At 36.9% G+C, this 15,967-nt stretch overlaps 3 protein-coding genes across 5 annotated transcripts in view; 1 reads left to right on the top strand and 2 right to left on the bottom strand.

Moving 5' to 3' along the window:
• The window catches only part of LOC129417049 (uncharacterized), a 74,270-nt gene that overhangs the window by 2,359 nt on the left and 55,944 nt on the right, over window positions 1-15,967 (top strand). The window contains exon 4 of one of the 3 annotated variants that reach the window (XM_073869884.1): window positions 5,000-5,512. The exons of the other annotated variants lie outside the window; for them this stretch is intronic. The gene's annotated coding sequence lies outside the window, so the exon portion shown is untranslated. Of the gene's footprint in view, window positions 1-4,999; window positions 5,513-15,967 lie in introns of those variants that run through there. 3 annotated transcript variants of the gene reach the window in all.
• Window positions 7,009-8,842, bottom strand: LOC141365396 (uncharacterized). The gene is made up of 6 exons (XM_073869876.1): window positions 8,597-8,842; window positions 8,337-8,437; window positions 8,178-8,225; window positions 7,713-8,100; window positions 7,444-7,566; window positions 7,009-7,252 (listed from the first exon to the last, which is right to left on the bottom strand). Exons 4-6 carry the CDS (start codon window positions 8,062-8,064, stop codon window positions 7,119-7,121), a joined length of 609 nt encoding a protein of 202 aa, XP_073725977.1. The 5' UTR covers window positions 8,065-8,100; window positions 8,178-8,225; window positions 8,337-8,437; window positions 8,597-8,842; the 3' UTR covers window positions 7,009-7,118.
• LOC141365200 (uncharacterized) lies at window positions 10,735-15,005 on the bottom strand. Its single transcript, XM_073869158.1, has 2 exons — window positions 14,856-15,005; window positions 10,735-11,721 (listed from the first exon to the last, which is right to left on the bottom strand). Exons 1-2 carry the CDS (start codon window positions 14,971-14,973, stop codon window positions 10,847-10,849), a joined length of 993 nt encoding a protein of 330 aa, XP_073725259.1. The 5' UTR covers window positions 14,974-15,005; the 3' UTR covers window positions 10,735-10,846.

The raw sequence follows: 15,967 nt of genomic DNA on the forward strand, positions 1-15,967 counted from the left end.
ATGCCATCGTTTGAATAGTCTCTTAAAAGAATCCACATTGCTAATCATAGTTAGCCCAGCGATAGGTTACATAAGACAATAAGCCTAGACAAAATTACCCAAACCACCTGAAAGTAATTCATATGTTGTCTAGGAAATATCTAAAACCTGGTTAAAATCGCAAGATTTAATTTACAAAAATACCTGTCACGGTCCCGCCAGAGCCGGCGCCAGACCATAACTAACAGGGGGGCACTTGGCTTCCAACGGAGGGGCACGCAATAGCAACAATAACTTGTTAAAAACAAGACATTAAACACAGCAAGCACACATACAACTGGTACATACTGTCAGCTCATTTCCCGTGTAAAGTGCAAAAGACCACAAACTATGCGCCGCGGCATAACTTTGACTGCGGCGTGAGCGCAAGCTGAGCTCCGCTGCGCTCGCGCTTTGCTCGACGCAACAACAAACCGTCCTCGTGCGCCGCAAGCCATTGAAATGAATGGGTTTCATAGCGCAGCGCACACCGCGCCCTAGCTTTAAAAAAGCCGCTTTACCATAATCACGTCGTAATGCTGTTAATGGTCTACAGCCACACTTCACATTTAAGCTTACGTAATTTAAAACAACGCTAACTTACCTTTAAAATAGCTGAAGACGGCGTGTACGAACATTAAACTTCCTTAAAACTGTGTCCTGTAGATTTGTAAATTCCACCTCGACCTCTAATCTCTGAGTTTGAGCCAGTCTGTGTTTGCATGAAGTCAGATGAAGCAGGCGGTGCTGGTTCGTTCTAAATGTTCTAATATCCATATTTTACACAATCCATAAAATGCCGCGAAAAAACATGTTGCTAGTATCAAGTCACAAATATGCTAAAGACGGGTGAGATGCGGCAATACATCCAATCAGAGAATCTGGTCTGTTTTAATTAAAGAAAACATATATCAACTATATTTTCCTCATTTGATTACATTACAAGTCATGAAACATTCAATGTTTAATTTATTTTAATTATTCTTGATATATATTAAATTAATAAAAAACTTTGTAGGGGGGGCACAACAACCTGTTTGGGCGGGCACTGCCCGCGAATGCCCCCCCATGACGCCGGCCCTGGGTCCCGCAGTGACTGTACATATTCGGACACTTCCAAAACTGCTTCTGCATCCATGTTTAATAAATTCCTCCTAAAACGTGCTATCTTAAGCTTGTCAACATTGCCTCTGCGGCTCTTTTTGCCTCCAGCTAAAACCCCGCCCACACAAATACGTCACAATGTTTACCAACTGTAAAAGGGTCTATTATATAAATGTATATGCATATGTACTTATATTAATAAAAATATGATTGGTTCAGTAACTTCAGTTTGAAATTCATTGTCTTTTATAAGTACATTAAATAAAGAAAACTATTGGATTATCTAACTATTATTGTATGAAGTATAAGGGGCCAGTCACACCAAAAGCGTTTATGGCAGTTGCAGGCGCCTTTTTTGAATGATATTCTATGGGCAGGGCGCGTGTGCGCGCTGTTTATGCGCGCCAAGCGCCTTGCGTTTTTTTGCCGCCTACCGCGCACAAGTTTTTGAATGAGAGCGGAGAAGCGCCCGACGTCATTCGCGTCTTTTTTATTGTCCAATCGAATGAGGGGAGAGGCGGACCTTACGTTGTGGTGAGGGAAGTTTACAGTTGCTTTGAAGAACCGGACTCCACTCGCTCACTCTCTCCTGTGTGTTTGTGCACCTCTCACCCTCAAACAAGGTCAGAGCAAGCGCCCTCTTTTTAAAGTTTCTGCTAATATGACAGTTAATAGCAAAAGAGCACTCACGCTTCAATTATTGATTGAGAAGAGAGATGACTCGGTGGTTGCTTAGCAATATGAAAAGCCGCGTCGCACTGCTCTTTTTTTTAAAAAGACAGTGCGTTGCGCCTTGCGTTTGCAAGCGTTTAAAGCGCTTTTGGTGTGACTGGCCCCTAATACAGGGTTTCCGCGGGGTTGTAAAAGGTAGTAAAAGGTAGTAAATTAAATTAGGCCAAATTAAGGCCAGTAAAAAGTAGTAAGCGTCATCTGACGAGGTAGTAAATTTTCGATTGCCTTTTGTAATGTTATGATGCCTGGAAATTAGTTCAAATCACCTGCATATCTGGGCAAATAATCAAAGATCTTTCATCTCTGGGATGTGATCAAAGCCTGGAGTGGAGCCAAATCACTTTCCTCTCTCCGCTGTAAGCGTTCTGTAATCACTACGGACCGGATCCACTCCGGGTTTTCTGACTGTATCACGTTAAGCTGAGGTAAAACTTTATTTCAGCCAGCATGGTCAAACTTATAATGCAGGAAGGCTCCGATGTTTTGAAGATCAATAAAGGTGTAAAAGACGATTGACTTGGCTTAGCGAAATGATGAAGTTTGGCAAGCCTTTCAGTTCGTGGGCTAAGAAAACCAAACAGGTAATTGCGTGTCTTTGCACACTATGACTAACGTAAGGGGTCCTGTATTTTGGGGGTAAATGATTTCTCACATTACTGATCATCCGCGGCACGCTTTTTAATGCTATGCTGATATAGCCAGTGGCTGGTACAACGGGTTTGTTTAACTCGTGGGTAAACTTCATGTGGATCCACAAGAACCAAAAGGCAGATGACATCCAAATCCCTTGAGAGCGATTGACGAGGAATCATAAGAGGAGACTGCTTCCGAAATGCTATCGCGGGACTTTGATGTCATCCACCTGTCGGTTCTTGCAGTTGCATTTGCGTGTGGTCACAAAAACGTAACATTTGTACATATATTTAAGCACAGCAGTTTAAAAACAAGTGATTTGTAAGCACACAGTTGATGGTACCATTGTATTCGTTTTCCTACTATGGAAGTCAATGGCTACAATCAGATGTGTGCTTACCATCATTTATCATGATATCTTCTTTTGTGTTCATCAGAAAAATAAACTCATACAGATTTAGATCAACATGAAAAATTACAGATTTTCATTTCTGTGTGAACTATCCCTTAAAGATGCTATCTCATGAATACTGTACGCAGGGGCGCCGCTAGCAATTTTGGGCCCTATGAAAGAATAGGGGGTCAGGCCCCCACCATACCCATTTCGCACCAAACATACAATCCAACATACTGTAGCTATTCAAAATCTTTGTCTGTAATTTAATAATACAGACTAACTATTTATTTTGCTATTGTTATGACCACAGTTATCAGTATTTATAGACGCCTACAATGTCTGCAGCTAAGATAATTTATTGTCCATTGTAAATTTAATTGAAAAATACAGTACATTAATCGAATATTCAGAGAAAATGCAACGTTCTTAAATTAAAGATTAATGTGACCATGCCTGTGAAACCCCAGCTGAAGTATTTCTTTGTGATTTAATGTTTTCCACATAAATTCATCCTACATAATGTAAAGAACATTTTGTGAAAATATAAACTTGATATCTTTAATATTGTCTGAGTAATGTCAGCGATTGAAATCATAGTGAAATTAATGCTTGAAATTAAACTGTGATGCTTTTTATTTCACAATAAGATTTGAGACTTTAGTCTGATTTTCACATGCAGTCTCCGTGACATACTTGAGCTGTTACACACACCAATGACATTGTAACATTTAAAAATGGCTAACAACAACAATGCATCTTTTATATACAGTTACCTTATGCCTCAAAAATGGGTCAAAAATGCTTGACCAAAGCCTGTATTATAATTATTAGCATTATTTATAAGGTAAAGAACAAGTTTCACACACCAGCAGCTTCAGTAAAGCAAAAATAACGACAGATCATTAAAACTGTGAATTTGAGAAAACAGCTATACTGTTATTAAATGATTCAGACTGTTTTTTTAATCAATGGGGCTCTAAAATGAAATGAATGACAACTATAGCAGATTACAACATAGATTTCCATTGATTTCTTAAACTTGTTGCAAGGTCAGAAGCTTTAATATACATAACTGGACTAGTTTAGCCTTAGTTGCATTTCAGTTTGATCACAATCAACTCGATTCACGACTGCATAAAAATCCTTCTTTGGCATATTGCGTTGCAAAACACGTGTGTAACCGATCGCATTTCTAGTTTGTTAATTAGCTTATACGGGCTACGTTAATTAAAACAGCTTTTAAGGGCTGACTTCGCATTAGAATCATAACATAAAACAGGGAACGTAAATCACCTTGTTTATTTTTAAACTGAGGTGAACCGAGTGAAGACTTTACAGTGGAAAGAAAACTGCATTGTATTGCTCCAGCGTCACATTGTGTAAACTGCATTTATAGTAAGGAAGTGCACATATGCAGATATCATAGCAAATAGCAGTAAATAAACACACCTTGGTCTCTTGTGAAGTTCACGCGCACTGTGAGACCGTGGATTGAAGAAGGCCCTAACACGCAGAGTAAAGACGGGGGCGGAGCTAAGAGGGCTCAGCTCAAGGGGGTTGCATTTGCGGCGCAGTCCTTGGCTGGGGCCCTCAAAAGTTCATGGGCCCTTAGAATCGTCCTAACTTTTCCCCCCTTTACGGCGCCCCTGACTGTATGTCTATCATATTTGAAATAGTTGGTCTGTTTCATAGGTAAAAATGTCACAGCAAAGTGAGCTAACTCAAAGTTTGAGATGAGAAAGAGATAGAAAAACAGAATAAAAGATTTTAGAAAGACTAATGCGCTCTCTGGTGGACAATTGATAAACTACCCAAACTAATGTTTGCCCACGATTGTCTGGGTATTTTCTGTGCTCATCACATATTAAACTACTAAAAAAATCAGCCACATGTTAGAATCAATCCTAAGTGGCACAAAGACAACATAATATAATTGTTTGGAACTGAACTGAAGCTGTTGAAAGTTACCTTACAAATGTTCTTAACCTTAAATCAATTCATTGTAGTTGTAATGTCTTGTCTGCATGACATATTTAACATTTTGCGGTCCATTATTTCTCTGTAACTATTGATGTTAACTCTGTGGTATTCATTTTTTTGTTTCATCACTTAAAGGGCCCCTATATGCATCAGCACCCTCTTGGCACACTTGATGCAGTCTTCACTGAAGCCCGCACTGCTGCAGGCGTCACGCATTTTACCACCCCTGAAGTCCTTGCGATGATGGATGGGAGGAGTATACAGTGACGGGCAACTTCTCTTCCTATTTCCGGCGTGACGCTCGAGTCTGTCCCAAAATACGACTCCAGTGTGCCCTCGTGGTCCCTAAAGTCTGCGTTACATGATGTCATCAAAGTGTGGACTCTGAGGAAGTCTGCAGTGTGCCATTTGGGACATTTATACATTTTAAAGGATTCACCCATTCCACAGAATTCACACCAATGTCACTTCCCCTTAAAAAAGTGACTTGTAGAATATTCCTAGATTTTCAGAAGGGAAAACGTGTTGGCTAACAGGACTGCGTGAAATCCATTTTATCTAAAATAATATGACTTTTCGAATGGTAAAAGATATTTAAAGCAAATATGGGATATGGACCCACACAAAAAATAAAGATATCTGAATAATTGTGTGCTTTAAAGGTAAAGTACAGAGATGAAAACAGGGACGAATATAAAATGCTGTTTTTCAGTGTTCCAAGTAGTTTTTATTAATGTTTGTTTTAAATGACAGTTTAAATGTGGTGTTAGATCAGTGCTTCTCAATTATTTTCTGTCACGCCCCTCCTAGGAAGAGGTAAACATTTTGCGCCCCCCCAACTCTCCGCCGCGACTGTAAATAGTATAATTTGTCTATAAAATTACACATCTGCAAAACATTGTATCCTTATTAACATTGAGAAAACACAAAAAGAAAACACAAAAAAAGAAATATCGGATCAACTTACAACAAAGAATAACTTTATGCACATTGTTTTTTAGTCTGTAACAGAAAAGACTTAAAATGCATCAATTTGCCTGAAATAAAAAAATCAATCCTTATTTAAAGTATAATATTTTTTGACAATTTGATACTGAAAAATTAAATTAAATATAATCAATAAATAATAATAAAAAACACAAGCGGCTTATCAGCGTGATTGGGGTGTAATGTCTTTAAGTGACGGTGCAAAAAAATCACTTCCTGAAAAAGTATTTTCCCCGGGGTCTCGCGCGCCCCCCCCCTGGTGTCGCTTCGAGCCCCCCTAGGGGTCCCGCCCCACTATTTGAGAAGCACTGTGTTAGATTAACATTCACATGGCACCGATTCTGTGCAATGTTCCATATCTCAAGGGTTTTGTGAGATTCTGGCTAACTTGTAGAACCTTTAACTGTATTATCAACACAAGAAAGACACAGTTGTAAAAATTGAAAAAGTTGGAATTTGTTAACAAAAGATAAACAAGGAAAACTAAAAACAATACTAAAATACTAAAGAATAGCAAGGATTGAAACTCATGTACAAAAATTCAGTTTATGACAGAATTAAAAAGGATAAAACATCTGCCAAATGCATAAATAAAAAAATTACGAATTATCTGTTAAACATAAATAAAAAAACATCAGATTCAATATTAAACAGCATCTTTGGTAAACAGTTACTAACAAAAATACATTAAAGTCAAAGTCTCTTAAGTTCTGTGCGGTCAACTGAGTGGCGTTGTCTTCCACGGATCAGCTTTGTCGACCTGCAATGGAGAAGAAGTCAGATTCAGTTTAACAAGTAGTTTAATCAACAAGTTATTGAGCTGTAGTAAATACTAACTAACTCCTCATGTGTTCATTAATTATGGCATTAATTATGCATTTGACTGCCACCTGCAAAAGTACATGTAATTACAATTAGCTTATAGACCATCTACAGTCTGTAACATATATCATTTTTAGTTTATTCCTTTGTCTTTTTTGACTGAAAAGATGAAGAATATTGAAACGCAATTAGTAGGATTAGAGGTGTTGGAACTGATCCAGATGGGAAAAGTTCATCTTATAAAAAAAGGCTATCAGCTTTACTTAGTCTTCAAAGCCATTCTTAGAGGATTACAAAATAACATTTAATGCAAAACTGAAAGTGGCCTTACCGTCAGGGCTTAAGGCCCATTGCGGGTGTTTCCGTGGCAGGTTGGAATCCAAAGCATCAGGCTTGATTTCGGATGGCACGGGGACTGGTGCGTCTGAAGCATCAGTGTTTTTCTTCACAAAGAAAATCTTGTGACTGGCCTGCCTGTGTAGGACCATTCATCTTGTGCCATCCATGGATGTCTTAGGATTCCGTCAAATGCGTCATGGAAACGGTAAACCGCTAAATGATGGCAGAGCTCACGGCATTCTGTTTTGGAAAGACATGAAATAGATTAAGCAACTTAGTGAGCACACAGAGGCAGTCCCATATGTTTTGCTGTAATACATCATCTAGATTTTACTCATCGTCTGTCAATTTAAGAAAGATGAATTTGGCTAAAATCTAAGCCTCTGTACACGAAATGATATTTATTAAATAAAATAGTGCTTTTCACTTACCATCAGATACAACGAGTTCCCCATCGGCAAAGGTCTCGCTGTAGATAACCATGAAGTTCAAAAGATCTCTCAATGCCATGAGAGGAATCAGCAGCTTTTCCGGTCTGCTGTCAGGCTCTGGATCTGTTTAGCCAAACATTTCATTTACAGTCATCAGATCAAAAACATTGAAGTGAAAGGCATTCGGTCCACCGAATTCCAAGGCTGCATTACAATTCTGCGTTATGACTTTAGGATTTATTTCTGGGAAACTCAAAAAGGTCACTTACCAATCAGATGCGGTTCACAGGAACTAACGGGAGCCAAACGCCCTCCACCAAAGCCACAAAGCTTAAGCTTCATGGTCTTGATGTTAACCATTATATTTTCTAGGAAAGAAAATAAACGGTACACCCTGTGCTCCCAACAATATTTGGTGGCTAACACCAACTGACGAAATAAGTCTCTAATCATTCTCTCGCTGATCCGATCGTGGTGTTTTTCCAAGAATTTGTCCAGCCTCATCCAGGGATGTGACAACATTTCATAAACGACGATGTATCCATCGTGAAATTCAAACCACTCGTGCATACGTATCATGCGAGTGCACAGGGGAGGGTGTCGTTGCAGTTCCAACATCATTGCAACTTCTTGTGGCACGGGCGTGCGAAAGCCAGGCTAGAGAAAAAAAGTCATAATTAAACTAGTAAACACCAAAACAACTAAATATATGTCCATAAAATTCTGCCACTTACCGATCTTTGGCTTTTATATTTATCTTTTGCTACACATTTGACCGCCACCTGCAAAAGTTAATTTAGTTATATTTAACATTACGGTCTTTAATTTATCTCAACACTGGACACTGGTTTACAAAAGGACAAATAGTTTGATAAATAAATAATAAATGTTACCCGTTCGCCATCAGAAAAACGAATCGCAGCAAAAATCCTTCCTGTTTGCCCTGATCCAAGCAACCAGTTTGGCACCACTTGATATCGAGAAGTGAAAGACCCTAAAAAACATGCAAAACCAATCTGTTAACAAAGAAGATGCTTGATTTTTTTTTTCTTTTGTCTTTTTTGACTGAAAAGATAAACAAAGAATATGGAAACGGTATATGCATAATAAAACAAGACTATAAGATTAATATATAGATAGCTGGTAGACGCACAATTAGGAGTTGGTCTTGATCCAAATGGTTCAACTTGTTGGTCATTAGCAGGGTCAACAGGATAAGGTGCTGCTACTGATAAATCTTCATCAGATTCTCCTTGACTGCTAAAATATTTTTAAAGGAAATGCAAAATATTTAATGTTTCACAAACATAAACGACTACAACAATAATGACACTATATGATGTTTGTGTTTCAATGTTTATTTAATCACAATGTAATCAAACATGACTTTATACAGATTATTAATCTTATTATTACTAAATTATTTCTAAATGACCATCCTTCCTATATTAGATTACTGTGACGTGATTTACCGATCAAACATTTTTCTCAGGAAACTGGATGTACTGTACCATAGTGCTATCCGTTTTGTTACTAATGCCCCATATAGCACTCATCACTGCAATCTTTATGCATTAGTTGGATGGCCTTCGCTTCATATTCGACGACAAATACACTGGTATTGTTTTATCTATAAAACTCTTCTAGGCAAAACTCCATTTTATTTAAGGTCTTTAATTACTATAGCCACTCCTTCTATAAATCTTCGTTCAAGAAGGTTTATCTCTTTGGCTGCCACAAAAGCTCGTACTTCTTTCGGTCGTCTCTCCTTCCAGTTTTCTGCATGTAATGACTGGAATGAGTTACAAAAATCCTTGAAGCTCGAATCTTTGGTCCCTCTGATTACTTTCAAGAGATTAATATCTAACCTACTGACTCATAGCTGTTTGTGTTAATTTTGTACTGTCACTTTATATTTTATTGTACTACACTACCTCAGTATTGGCTTTTATCATGTTGTTTGTATGTTACTGCTTGTCATTTTAACTCTGATTACTTATTTGTGGTAGCCATTTACTTATTATCTGGGGCTTATGCAATGATGTGTAGTTTTTACGAAAGTTTGTACATTGTATTGTCTTTTTGTAAATTTGTCTTGTTATTTATGGGTAACTATTTGTTGTTTGCACTCGACACTTTATCTTGGCCAGGTCGCCGTTTTAAATGAGAAATTGTTCTCAACGTGCCTACCTGGTAAAATAAAGGTTAAATAATAAAAAAAAAAATGTGTCTGATATGTTTTCTTGGTAATGAATTCTGGTAAAAAACTGTACTCTGAACGGGTTGAAATTAAGTGGATTTGATGTGAAAGTATTGGATGATCACACTGCAAAAAAGGAATTCCAAGAAAAAAATTGTTAGTATTTTTGTCTTGTTTTCAATAAAAATATCTAAAAGTTCTTAAATTAAGATGCTTTTTCTTGATGAGCAAAACAACCCAAGAAAATAAGTCTAGTTTTTAGACCAAAAACATCAAATTTAAGTGATTTTGTGCATACAACAAGCAAAAAAATCTGCCAATGGGATAAGCAAATTTTTCTTGAATTTAGTGTTTAAGAAAAATGTTCAAGATTTTTTTGCTTACCCCATTGGCAGATTTTTTGCTTGTTTTATGCACAAAATAACTTAAATTTGATATTTTTGGTGTAAAAACTAGACTTATCTTCTTGGGTCGCTTTGCTCATCAAGAAAAAGCATCCTAATCCAAGAATTTTTAGATATCTTTACTGAAAACAAGACAAAAATACTAAGTAATTTTTTTCTTGAAAATAATTTTTTTGCAGTGCATATAATATGTGGCGAGATCATTCGACTAATATCATTGATGGAGGTGGTGTTTAGGTGCTTTTGCATCTTAGCTCCTCAAATATTACCCGGGTAATTATAATTTATTATACCACGGGTCTGTTGAATGCTGTATTCTGATTGGCTGAGAAATGTTCCGTGGGTATGCATTCATTTCTGATAACCGCACACATAACTTGTCAAATGTCTTAAAATAGGCACCAGAGCAATGCTTATGGTAATCGTGGTATAAGAGGAATAATTGACTCCGGTCCATTGAATTATTTGAAAATAATGCACACTTCGCGTCGTGCCACATTGCACCTTGGGTGTGCATTATTGTCAAATAATTCAATGGCCCGTCGTCAACTATTCCTTACAGAAAAAGCTATAATGAACAATGATGAAATTTGTTTACGTCAGAAGATTTTCATGTATAATTCATTCTCTTAACAGGACTATGATGTTATAGTTTTACTGTGCCAAAAAAACTGTATAATATGTAATGAATAAATTCTTTATAAAACTTTTTAACCCTTGTTGAGAACTACTGTATTTTAAATATCCTTTATAAAAACTACGTCCTATACTGATACTTTCATAATGATACTGATACTTTTCAAATCCAGGACATAATAACAGTATACTCACCAGCAAACAGAAAATCTTCCTCATCACTCAAGTCCAGGCCAGATGGACCTGGCTGAGGATCAGCATGATCATTCGGAGCACCTGGCTCCTGGTCGAACGGACCATGTTCAAGATCAGCTGCTTCTTGGGACTCGGGTGTCTCCAAGGTACTTGGACCAGACTGGCAATAGTCTAGTCCTTCATAGCCCGCCGGCTCGAGTCCGAAGGGACTATCCTGCCGATTAGCGTAACGGGCCCTCTGCAGGCCAGAAAGGCATGACTGACTATCAAACTGATCCGGTTGGGCATCTCGTTCCCGGTCGAATGGACCGTTTTTGGGATCAGCCGCTTCTTGGAACTCGGTTGTTTCCAAGGTACTTGGACCAGACTGGCAATAGTCTGGCCCTTCATAGCCCGCCGGCTCGAGTCCGAAGGGACTATCCTGCCGATTATCGTAACGGGCCCTCTGCAGGCCAGAAAGGCATGACTGACTATCAAACTGATCCGGTTGGGCATCTCGTTCCCGGTCGAATGGACCATTGTTGGGATCAGCCGCTTCCTGGAGGTTGGTTTCCTCCAAGGTATTTAATAAACCAGGGTGGCAACAGCCTGGTTTATGGCAGCCCGTTGGCTTGAGTAGATCGGCATGATCACTCCGGGCCTTTGGCTTCAGGCCAGATGGGCCTGGCCGAGGATCAGTTGGATCAGATGGATCCAAGTCGTCCTCATTTTGGCAAACACAGCAGGCTTGCAAAATAGCTTGGCATGTATTTTGGAAGAAAGAGCATATAGCCGCCATCTTTCCCTTTTTCTTTCCCTTCTTCTCCTTCTTTTCCTTCTTTTTTCGTGATTTTGTTTTTTGTTCTAAACGATAGAAAAGACAAAAAAACAGATAATCATATAACACTTATCAGATACCTGCCAGTGTAAAGTTCCTTCCAGAAAATATTCTTCTTTAAATATATAAACATACAATATATCAAAGGAAGGAACAGACCCTATGCTTCCAAAAAAAATTCATCCTATCTTCATTTGTTCTTTTTTATCACCTCTCAAATATGGGTAGGTTTCGTCAAAAATACCAAATGTTGAATTTTTTTGTTTTAATTGTGTTTTTGTAAAGGACTTTCATTCAAAATGATAATCAAAACATACACTGAGTTTTTACTATTCTGAACTGAGTAAATGCTTTAGTGTTTTATAAGATGTGTAAGAGCGCCACCCAGTGGATAATAGCAGAAACATGAGTTTGCCAGAAAAACTCGTCATTGGCAGGGAAGTGCTTTCTCAATTGACGAGATAACTTGTCAATAGCAGGGAAAGAGTTAACACAAATATATTTTTCCTGCATTTCAAGCCACTAAAACTCATTTGATTTTCATGATCATTAAGTGGCTTTAGAGTTTCTGTCCATTTGACTGTGTGCGCCCGTCTACACCAGGGTTGTGCCGATAGTATCGTGTCGTCAGACATATCGCTAATAGCAGGCTTTCATGACGGTAGTTGGCGATAGTTATCATCATCATCATCATCGTTTCACATTAACATGGGCATTGTATGCTTTTCCTTGCATGAGTGTTTGTGGGCTTCACTTGGCGTGAGAGAACTTTAACACGCTTGATTTCTTCTCGCACGCGGACTAGTCTACAAGCTTAGAAAACAGCTCACTTTAGCATTTTTGGCACTCAAACAGTCTAAAATCGCTTAATTGTTAACATTTGCAAGGCTTATAAAACTCATGCAAAAGATAAATCAGAAATAACTATTAATGTACTCTGCAAAAAATTATTTTCAAGAAAAAAATTCTTAGTATTTTTGTCTTGTATTCAGTAAAATTATCTAAAAATTCTTAAATTAAGATGCTTTTTCTTGATGACCAAACAACCCCAGAAAATAAGTCTAGTTTTTAGACCAAAAATATCAAATTTAAGTCATTTAAGCATAAATCAAGCAAAAAAAGCTGCCAATGGGGTAAGCAAAAATATCTTGAACATTTTTTAAACACTAAATTCAAGAAAAATTCATGAAAAATGTGCTTACCCCATTGGTAGATTTTTTTGCTTGTTTTATGCACAAAATCACTTAAATTTGATATTTTTGGTCTAAAAACTAGACATATTTTCTTAGGTCATTTTGCTCATCAAGGAAACACATCTTGATTTAAGAATTTTTAGATATTTGTACTGAAAACAAGAGAAAATACTAAGTAAGAAAATCATTTTGTGCAGTGTATATGTTTTATTGATATCAATGTAGAATTCTGATGCGTCAGTAATAAGGTTTTACAGCGTTTTGTGTAGTATACTAGAACGATGACTCGACTGATGAGCGATTCGAAAGCAGATTCCTTATAATTTCTCAAATCACTCTCGTGGTACGGTCACCTGCCGGTCGGATACATGTTGATGACGGTGAGGCTCGCATCTACAAACAGCACATACCTCTACAAAAAATACATCATGCATACCACCTTCACAAAAATAAAACCCATTGGCTTTACTTGATTTAGACAAGTCATCCCAACAAGGTCATAAAATACAGAAATCTGTATTTATACGAAAAAATCCCAGCCGCTCACACCACCGTATTTTAATACATATTTAAACAAAACATAACAATAACCGATAACAATAACTATCGTTCATCTGCAAAAATGTAAAAAACAACAACACACAAATATGAAACAATGTGTACATGTCTTGATTGTTGCTGCGTTTTTAAATCGTCCGATTAGAGAATGACATTTAGCCTTCATGCAGCCAAGAGAAAAGTACAAACAGTTAAGGTCTGATTTCAGCTCATTTTTATCATAATTGATTTTATAAGATAAATGTGCTCACAGGACTCGACAGTGAAATCGATTTTTGGTGAAAGGGTTAGGCAGCGTCTTTTTTATACTATGCGAGCTGCACAGATACGCAGTTTCTTTATGCATTTATAAAGTCATTTATAAAGTTATTTTAATTGGCTTTAAGATTTGTTGATAGTAAATAAATAAATAAATACAAATATATATATAATTTTTTTTATTTTAAAGTACAAATTATTTTGACAATTCTGTATTCTAATTTTGCAATAAAGTTTAACAAAACTTTGTGTTGTGTTTGAATTCAGTTAACGTTTTTTTATCAGTTATCGGCAGTTACTGCCCACCTTAGTTATTGGCAAAATCCATAAACACAAAAATTCAAAACATAGGACCAGATTTACTAAACAGGACTACTTAGCATGAGTGCGAATTCAAAACTGCACAGATGGGAATGGACACTTCTGAAGGTGATTCGGTAACAACGCAGACGTTAAAAAAACACAGGAACAACATCTCCTTTCCATAACAAACAACACAACTTAAAGACATTATTTTAGGCATTAAATGTCGCAAATATCAGTAAATTGACAAGCACAAATGTTAGTAATATTAGGGCATTTAGATCAACAACATCTGCGTCAAACATTATAAACATGATGATCATCTGCCAAATCGACTATTTCAGCACGTCCTCTATGTTACTACAGAAAGTCCGTTTTGAGCAAAACGTCCATTTTGAGCAAAACGTTTTCATTCTGTACTTTTTAACTTGCATATATTCTTACATATTTTATTACTGTTGGGTGACTGAGGTTTGCTTTTTTCAACAAACACTGGAATGACCATACAAGAAATGAAGAGTTTCTTTGCAAAACGAGATAACTGCGGCTTTAACATTTTTGTCAAAACATGTTTATTATTATGTTATCATGTTATTATTTTGTTTTATGGTGCTACTTAGCTGTATTTTTTAAGTTATGAAGGTTTAAATCAAAACAAACCGACTGCAGTTGAATTGAAATTAATTGGAATGCACATCCAAAAAAACGAGATTTCTGAAAAATCTCATTTTGCAACAAAACTCTTCAAATGATAAAGGCAAAATAAAAGCAAATTGTAGTGGTCTTTTAAATTTCGCAGAGCTAAGTTAATATATGTATTTTTGTTGCATTATATTTGAGGCTCATACCCATAGTGTGTGTTGTGTTGTGTTGTGAATCCTCAGAAGACACAATAGACTCTTGATCAGCTGCAGATGAGGAGACAGACAACCTCCGTTGAGCGTCTCGTTCTCCGCTGCCGGCCATGAATCCATGAGCTGTGTGGACATAAAGACATACACATGATAAACTTCTCTAACACAGTTTACTCTATAGAAACAGTTTATGTGGTATTTTGAAAAAATATGTTTTGAAATGTACTTGAGCTGATATAAATAAGTTGGTAAATTTAAATTTCCACAACCACTTTAAAGTAAAAATTCTGTCAAAAATGGTCCTCATCCAGTGAAATGAATGGGTCTCTACGGGCATCTGCTGGTCAAAATGATTTATTTCCTAATCTGTAAATCTTGTATGTTTTTTCTAACCAGCAGATGGCCAAATTCAGCACATAACATCTAGACCAATATCTTGAAATAATTTAAATTAAATTTAGATAATAATTTATGTGAATTTTTTCTTTTCTGGGGTCATTTTGACCCCCGCTGACCTCTTATGTAAACAGGAAAATCTGGGCTTATGAGGGTGAAAACTAAAGTACATACATAAATTATCCTACACAGAAATAAAAATCTCATATAGTTCATTTAAATGTTATTCTTTTAAATCATCATCAACTAAATCACCCAATACAGGCTGTACAAATGTGAATGTTATACTGTGTGTACAAAAAAATCTCCCCCTGATATTAATTATATTTGAGGTGTCAATAATAGAGTGCCGAAGTAATGGCGTCACTTTGTAGGCTAAAACGCGGAAGTGAGGTAGCATTTTAGCACCACGGGTTCCCTCGCCCTGAAGTCTATGGGTTTTTTGAATGGGTTTTTGCTAAATCGCCTGAAATAAGGTCTGTGGTTATCAAAACCTCTAAATATTTTCACGTTTTGTTCTATGACATAAAATACACCAGTTATAATCTGCTTGTGATTTTTTTAAACTTTATTGTGCCTTAAAAACGGTGGTTGCTAACAAGTTGCTAATAGTTTAGACGTCATCATGACAGGATATCTGTCACTAGCCTTTCAGCCTCACGTTCTCAGAAGTTTACCTTTCAGTTGATATACATAACGTTATATATTTA

Source organism: Misgurnus anguillicaudatus, chromosome 7 (assembly GCF_027580225.2).
Source record: "Misgurnus anguillicaudatus chromosome 7, ASM2758022v2, whole genome shotgun sequence".
In the NCBI taxonomy this organism is placed as follows: Eukaryota; Metazoa; Chordata; class Actinopteri; order Cypriniformes; family Cobitidae; genus Misgurnus; species Misgurnus anguillicaudatus.

Bases quoted from the DNA above. Each gene is read 5' to 3' on its own strand.
- LOC141365200 (XM_073869158.1), bottom strand. From the start codon at position 14,973: ATGGCCGGCAGCGGAGAACGAGACGCTCAACGGAGGTTGTCTGTCTCC. The intron at 11,722-14,855 runs GTATGAGCCTCA...TCTATCGTTTAG, and splicing joins CAACACAACACACACTATGG to AACAAAAAACAAAATCACGA.
- LOC141365396 (XM_073869876.1), bottom strand. From the start codon at position 8,064: ATGATGTTGGAACTGCAACGACACCCTCCCCTGTGCACTCGCATGATA. The intron at 7,567-7,712 runs GTAAGTGACCTT...TTGGCTAAACAG, and splicing joins CTGTGAACCGCATCTGATTG to ATCCAGAGCCTGACAGCAGA. The intron at 7,253-7,443 runs GTAAGTGAAAAG...TTTCCAAAACAG, and splicing joins GGAACTCGTTGTATCTGATG to AATGCCGTGAGCTCTGCCAT.